Below are 7,119 nucleotides of genomic sequence, written 5' to 3'. Positions count from 1 at the left end.
TATTAAAATATAAATATATTTATTTTTTATTTTATGTTAACATTAACAAAATTATAACTAATAAAATTATTAATTACAATATATACTTTTGATTTTATAAACTTATAATATATAAATTTAAGAAAACTTATGAAATTAGAATAGTTAATTGGGTAATTGAGTATTCATAAAAAAAATTTAATAATTTTTTATTTAATCAGGCATTTGAACGGGTTAGGATAATTATAAGCAGTGAGAATGTATTAGGGTTAGAATTAGGATAATAATTTTTAAAATTATTTGAAATAGTTAATAAAATTAAGATATTTAATTTTTAATAAAATTAAAATATTTGATTTTAAATAAAGTTAAAATTTAAGTATTTTGAAATTAACAGTACTTTACCTGTTGACATCCCTACTCAGGACCAGGTACAAGTTCTGAGGCTGAGAATTATACTCCCCACCCTTCCTGACCAATCCTTTCTGTAATTATTGATCATCATGATTTGTCACGTTTCTTTGCCCAATTTGGCTTCCCTTGCGTTGGACCCTTTCCGGTTCCCACCTTCCTTGAACTTGCCATTAAAATGGTTAGCGTAAGAACCCGGACTAGATCCAATGGTTCAACCAATCCTATGATGGAAAACCGTTTGTTGGTCAGGGTTGGACTTCCCATTGGACTAACCTAGACAAATCATAACACAACAAGACGTCAAAGGGAGATGGCAACTAGCTAGTTTCCTTGTGATTATGTTTATGTCTTAGCAAATAACTAAAATATGTTTAATTTTGAATTTTTATTTCCCCAAAATCAACCACAAAAAAGAAAAGAGAAAAGAAATATAAAGTACCCATTTCCCATCCAGGAAGAAAGTTAGGGCCTAACGAATCCAAAACGTTGCAGAGGCAAATCCCGAATGATTTTTGGCGCGAAAAGAGGAAACGACCGTTTGGTTAAGAACTTAAGACTTTTTTAGACTTCAGATAGACCCGACACCCCTGTACAAGAAATTTTGAATGGAGAGGCCTTGCATTTCGCATTCAAAATTCCTCAAGGCATAAAACCATTATCTTGGAAACCAACCGTAGCTGCTGTTGAGGAAGTCGAGACTTGGTCAAACATCATCAAGGGGGCAAATTCCCCAAAAAAAGAAACCAACCCACATTCCCTTAAACATTAACAAAAAACATTACCAGATGTTCTCTTTGTTTGGTACGTCGTGTCTGGCTCATTGTCTCTCCTCCATTTTCGAAGGACTCTACAAAAACCCACTGAAAAGTTAGCTTTCTCTGATATTATTCTCCCCCCCTTCCCTCGTTCCCAATTTGCAGAGGTAGATATTGCTTTCTTTTTTTCTTCCTCTAAGTTTTTGGTCTTGGGTTCTGGTTCTTTTTCCATTTTCCAATCTATTTTGATGGTAATATGAATGTATGTTGTGCAGGCATTTGGGTCCTGGGATCAATAGATATATATGAGTGCTTGATTCTTCTGCCCTTTACTGTTGCTCACCTGTACAGGGCAAATTTCCCACGCCTTCGACAATGTCTGATGTTCTATGTCCAAACCCAGGTCATCGTCTTAACCCATTCCGTCTCTTCGTTCTGTTTTGTATTATGTTGTTAGGATGTCCAAGCATGTTTAGATGTTCTGTCAACAGGAATAGGTGGGGCGGCATGAATGTTAGCTAGTTATAATCATTTAGACATTTTTGGATGTTTTGATTTATATCTTAATGTACTGCTGCTTATCTTTGCGGCCTCTGTCTCTCATGTACATTTGTAGCAGGTTCTCTTGATGCCATCTAGAATTCTATTTTATTTAATTTAATTTTTCTAATTTAGTTAGCTTAGGATTTTATTTTCTTTATTTTATTTAGATTAGGATTTTTTTAATTTTATTATTTGAGTAGGCTAGTTCTATTTAGAAATACAATACTTATTTTATTTAAATTTCTTGTTAACTATTTTAATTGTATTAAATTTCAAAAAAAAAAAAAACACTCAAATTGTATTAGACAACTGGACGTAAAGTTTTATTAGGATTTGTACCTATAATACTAATTTATTTTAGCAACATTCAAATTGAGAATAAATAAAGAATATTTTCTTTAGACAGGAGTGCTTATTTCTCTAGATTTTTTTCAAAAGTGTAAGAGGTTCTAGTATTTTTAACTTGACCAACCAAAGTGGGAATTTAGTTATTTTTCATCTTAGTGGGGTTTTCTAATCTTGCTCAGGTATCTTAACAACGCCCTGATGTTATCTCTGCTGCTCTTGTTCCTTGAAATGGAATCTCAGCTATCCGGAAGAGGATGCTGAATGTTGATTTGCATGAATATTTGGGGCATAATTGTAATGGCATTCGGGTGTACACAGTTTTATTGTTATTTGTTAACGGGTGAATCAAACCAAAACTTAATCTTGGAGTGCATGGGGAGCATTTGGAATAATTTCAGTTTTTATTATATTGAACATGCTTTTTTTTTTCTGCTCATTTTTTGGACTTGCTGCTGCAAAATTATATGGGAATTAAGACCCTTTTGTGCTAGCCTACTTTTCTGTCTGTTGTTAGATGGTTAATGTTAATAATTGTTCATTCTACAGCATCTGATAGTGATGCCTATGAGGAAGAAAAGAAGACCAGAATGGGATCGTTGAGGAAGGCAGCTATCAGTGCCTCCAACAAATTCAGGAATTCTTTGTCAAAGAAAGGTAGGAGGAGCAGTAAAGTAATGTCCGTGGAAATTGAGGATGTGCATGATGCAGAGGAGTTGCAGGCTGTTGATGCCTTACGTCAGGCACTTATATTGGAGGAACTGCTGCCAGCAAAACATGATGATTATCATATGTTGCTCAGGTTTCTTTTTGTCCTCCTGTTTCATCTTTGATGTTGTAGATAAATTCATTGTTCGATATGTCTACTTGGCTGTTTTATTCAAATGAAGAACTTAGTAAGGCAACTGCAAATGCGATTATTGCTGTTGCTGTTGTAGTATCTAAAGTTTTTATATGACGGTTTATTACAAACATATAGAAATGGTTTGAATTTGTCATGTACTTATTAACCTCTGAATGTACCCCTCTGATAATGCAGGTTCTTGAAGGCCAGAAAATTTGACATTGAGAAAACAAAGCAAATGTGGTCTGATATGCTCCAGTGGAGGAAAGAATTTGGTACAGACACAATTATGGAGGTATTCCTCTTAGAAATAAGCTCTGGAAGCCAGAATTCTGCTATTTGTTTACGTTTCCTTTCATATTTTGTTTCTCTTAAAACTGCCCCATCATTTCCATTTTCTGCTCTTTGTTCAGGACTTTGAGTTCAAGGAACAGAGTGAAGTAGTGGAATATTATCCCCAAGGGTACCATGGAGTAGATAAGGAAGGACGACCAGTGTACATAGAGAGAATAGGCCTAGTAGATGCTACCAAGCTCATGCAAGTGACAACCATGGACCGCTATCTCAAATACCACGTAAAGGAGTTTGAGAGGGCCTTTGATGTTAAGTTTCCAGCTTGCTCTATCGCAGCCAAGAAGCACATTGACCAAAGCACAACCATCTTGGATGTGCAAGGAGTGGTAAGTGAGAACAATATTCACTATGATACAAGAATTTGATCAATTAATCACTATAAGGTGCTCTAATGACTGCAAAATTTCCAGCTCTAACCTCCCAAAATCTTATTTTCAAAAGTACAACTGTGTATTCTGACCAAAGAAAATATATAACTCATGTATGAGAGAACACCCACTTGGTTAATTTCGAGTTAATGGAACAGGGTCTTAAAAGCTTCACCAAAGCTGCAAGGGAACTTATCACTCGTCTTCAGAAGACTGATGGTGACAATTATCCTGAGGTACCAATTTCCTTAGTATTGTTCTTGCATAATAGCTAAGTTTTGGTTTTGGTTGTGACTTTTAAATGTAGATGATCGATTTATGATGTGCAAATTGTCACCTTTTCTGCAGACCTTGAACCGCATGTTCATCATCAATGCAGGTTCTGGATTTAGAATGTTGTGGAACTCTGTCAAGTCTTTCCTTGATCCTAAGACCACAGCCAAGATCCATGTAAGCATATGCTTCCTCTGACTGAATTTGCTTCTCTTAACTAATGGAAATTAGCCAATAAGATGTATTATATACCAGGTTCTTGGCAACAAATACCAGAGCAAGTTGCTTGAAATAATTGATGCTAGGTATGTTCCCATTAGACGATCCAAGTTTGCTTATATTTCATTTTGTATGTTTGCCTTTCTGATTTTGTCTCATCAAACGTTAACATTCACTGCTGCAAATACTTTCCTGGTCTCGCTTTTTATTCTTTTGCTAATTTCTCTTCTTTTTTCCTGGTCTCGCTCTATCTCAGTGAGTTGCCAGAATTTTTTGGAGGTACTTGCACTTGCGCTGATCATGGAGGCTGCATGCTTTCTGACAAGGGCCCATGGAAGGACCCAGAGATCTTGAAGGTGCCCCACAACTATCTTTTAGTTGCATTCTTCTTTTTATTTGTTTTTTTTTTTTTGTCTCAGTTGCAATCATATAATTGTCTTTGTATAGTTTGTTTTCCAGTTACAAGGCACTTTTAACCAATTCTTTCACTTGCAGATGGTTCAAAATGGTGAACATAAATGCACAAAGAAATCTCAGGCTCAAAGCACTGAAGAGAAGACAATTTCTGAGGAAGAGACCATGCTCTCAAAGGTTCCACTTGCTCAATGAGCATGCCCTTGTCTGTCCCTTTTTACCCCCTATTTTGATGTGTCCCTGAATTATAAACATGTTGCATGTTGACTATCTATTTTTCTTAATTCAGTGGCTTTTCTTTTCTATCTTCTTTTCATTGATTGACTGAGTAGTTTGTTTCACATACAGTCTACTCATGCCTGTGACTCCTCGGATGTTGAGGCAGCTTCAGATGCAGGAAATAAACAATCTCTTTCCTCTGAACATTCAACAAATGATATTGAGCGTCCGGAACTCTCTCCTGTTAAAGAAAAAGTAAGTTTGCGTCCTCCTTACTCAATATTGTCAACAATTAAGGGGTTTCAGGCTTTCAGTCAGCATCTACTGGTGCCAACGTTGACCTCAAAGTTGAATCAAGTTGTTGAAAATTCCAGTGCCAACAAAGTACCCAAGTCCTAGATTTCTTGACCTGATTGAGTTTATTAGCTTTTCCTTCTTTCTTCCTCCCATTTCTTCTTATTTCACTCTGAAACTTCATTTTGTTGTGGTTGTATTGTGAAAGCTACTATATTTTTGCCACCATTTTTCTTTGTTCTGATAAATAAATCTCACAGGTACAAATGAACCAACCTGAGAAATGTGTCCCAGTGGTTGATAAACCTGTGGATTTAGCTTGTCAGGACAAAATGCAGAATGAAAATTTTGCTGCCCTATCAAAAGGTATTTGGCCTACTCAGATTATTACATCATTTATTTTCATATTAATACCAAAAATAAAAAACAAAGCTGCTTTCAGAGGCTATTTGCTCTGCCTGTTCCCCAATTTAGTTTGATTATTCATATTGTTATGAACCCCTCTTATGTTTTTCAATATAAATTCTTTTCATTACAAGGACATCTAAAACTACAGAGTTCGGTATCAGGGACAGAACACTTGTTTATGTATATGATATCAATACAACTATTCTTCATTTTTAATTCTTTTTCTGATGAAGGAAATATAAGGATATTGATATTTTCATTTCTCTCAATTATTATTATTTTTTATGGAATAAATTATATTGAAGGTATTTTTCTTTTTTGAGTCCATTGATCGAAGCAATTTTTTATTCATGTATGCTCACCAGAATCTGGAAAGATGAATGCCTTGGTTTCTTAGATCAGATACTTCCTTAATGTGAGTCTAAACTGAACTACAAAAGGTGCTAAGGTTTCTATCGTTGCAATGGCAGATTCTTATGCTATGCAAGAAAGTGGCAAGGTTCCTGATGGGCTTAGCTCTCATCTTTTCACTGGTGTCATGACCTTTGTTATGGGTATTGCCACCATGATCAGAGTGACACGCAACATGCCCAGGAAGCTCACTGATGCCAACATCTACTCCAGTCCTGTTTACTGTGATGACACAGATGTTAAGAGCCAGGAACCTTCAGACAACTTAACCCCAGCAGCCATCTCCATTGCTGAATTGATGTCTGTCATGAAACGTATGGCTGAGCTGGAAGAGAGAGTAAGTGTTATGAACATGAAAACTACAACAATGCCCCCGGAGAAGGAGGAGATGCTGAATTCTGCACTAAACCGGGCTGATGCCTTGGAGCAAGAGCTTATGGCAACTAAGAAGGTAAACATCTCGCTGCTTTTGCTGAAATTATTAATAAACCACCAGATTAGCACAAGGTATACTTGTAAAACATCAATCCCTGATTACCTATCTGGGTCATTTTCAATCATTTTTAACACTTAAAAGTGATTGCAATTGCTATTTCAGGCTCTAGAAGACTCGTTTGCTCAACAGCAAGAGCTCGTGGCATATCTGGACAAAAAGAAGAAACGGAAGAAGAGGACTTTGGTAAGCTGTTAAGACCATAGCATTTGCCCATTCATCTTTTGTTTATGAACAGTATAATTAATTTACATGAAGTTGTCTCACTTTTCCAAATCAATCTGCTTGTTTTCCACAGTTCTGGTGAAGAAAGAAAAGCTGGATGCTGACAGATGCTCAGGAAACAGGCGGTGGGGTAATTCATTTTTAGAAGGCGGCCACACCCCCTCACCCCAAATGCACTCTAGTCTAACATTCCACTCATGAAATGCAACTGAAAAAGTTTTGTTCATATATAAATTTCATTTGAATCGGCCTGTATATATCAATGTACATATCAATATAAATGTTGGCAGGCACGTGTTTGATAATATATTTTTAATGTCCCTCAAAAGGAGGAAATGAAAGTCCCCTGGATGCATGCACGGGATATATATCAAGTGGTAATCTCCATTCTCAATTCCTAGTATCCATTACAATAATAAGGTAATAATTACCCATCTCTGCTGCAACTGCAGAGATTCCAAGTACATTTATGCTGTTGTTCAGTAGCTCTTTTAATATTAGAATTAATCGTCCAAGTATACCAAACTGTAAAACTGTAGAGATTCGGATCCAAACATCATT

General features: G+C 36.0%; 1 protein-coding gene across 2 annotated transcripts in view; it reads left to right on the top strand.

Moving 5' to 3' along the window:
- Positions 1–6,932, top strand: part of LOC18610863 (phosphatidylinositol/phosphatidylcholine transfer protein SFH12) — an 8,452-nt gene extending 1,520 nt beyond the window's left edge. Inside the window, exons 1-15 of one of the 2 annotated variants that reach the window (XM_018113805.1) lie at positions 1,179–1,315; positions 1,424–1,551; positions 2,586–2,838; positions 3,076–3,175; positions 3,294–3,560; positions 3,761–3,838; positions 3,951–4,052; positions 4,131–4,180; positions 4,351–4,450; positions 4,590–4,685; positions 4,857–4,982; positions 5,282–5,387; positions 5,900–6,291; positions 6,439–6,519; positions 6,632–6,932. In XM_018113805.1, coding sequence (XP_017969294.1) covers positions 1,524–1,551; positions 2,586–2,838; positions 3,076–3,175; positions 3,294–3,560; positions 3,761–3,838; positions 3,951–4,052; positions 4,131–4,180; positions 4,351–4,450; positions 4,590–4,685; positions 4,857–4,982; positions 5,282–5,387; positions 5,900–6,291; positions 6,439–6,519; positions 6,632–6,640 — 1,788 coding nt within the window. In that variant the 5' untranslated portion in view covers positions 1,179–1,315; positions 1,424–1,523 and the 3' untranslated portion in view covers positions 6,641–6,932. Of the gene's footprint in view, positions 1–1,178; positions 1,316–1,423; positions 1,552–2,585; positions 2,839–3,075; positions 3,176–3,293; positions 3,561–3,760; positions 3,839–3,950; positions 4,053–4,130; positions 4,181–4,350; positions 4,451–4,589; positions 4,686–4,856; positions 4,983–5,281; positions 5,388–5,899; positions 6,292–6,438; positions 6,520–6,631 lie in introns of those variants that run through there. The other variant, XM_018113806.1, reaches the window with a different exon arrangement.

Source organism: Theobroma cacao, chromosome 1 (genome assembly GCF_000208745.1).
Source record: "Theobroma cacao cultivar B97-61/B2 chromosome 1, Criollo_cocoa_genome_V2, whole genome shotgun sequence".
NCBI classification, from domain to species: domain Eukaryota; kingdom Viridiplantae; phylum Streptophyta; class Magnoliopsida; order Malvales; family Malvaceae; genus Theobroma; species Theobroma cacao.
The sequence above is the reverse complement of the archived record's forward strand: the minus strand, read 5'-3'. Positions and strand labels throughout refer to the sequence as shown.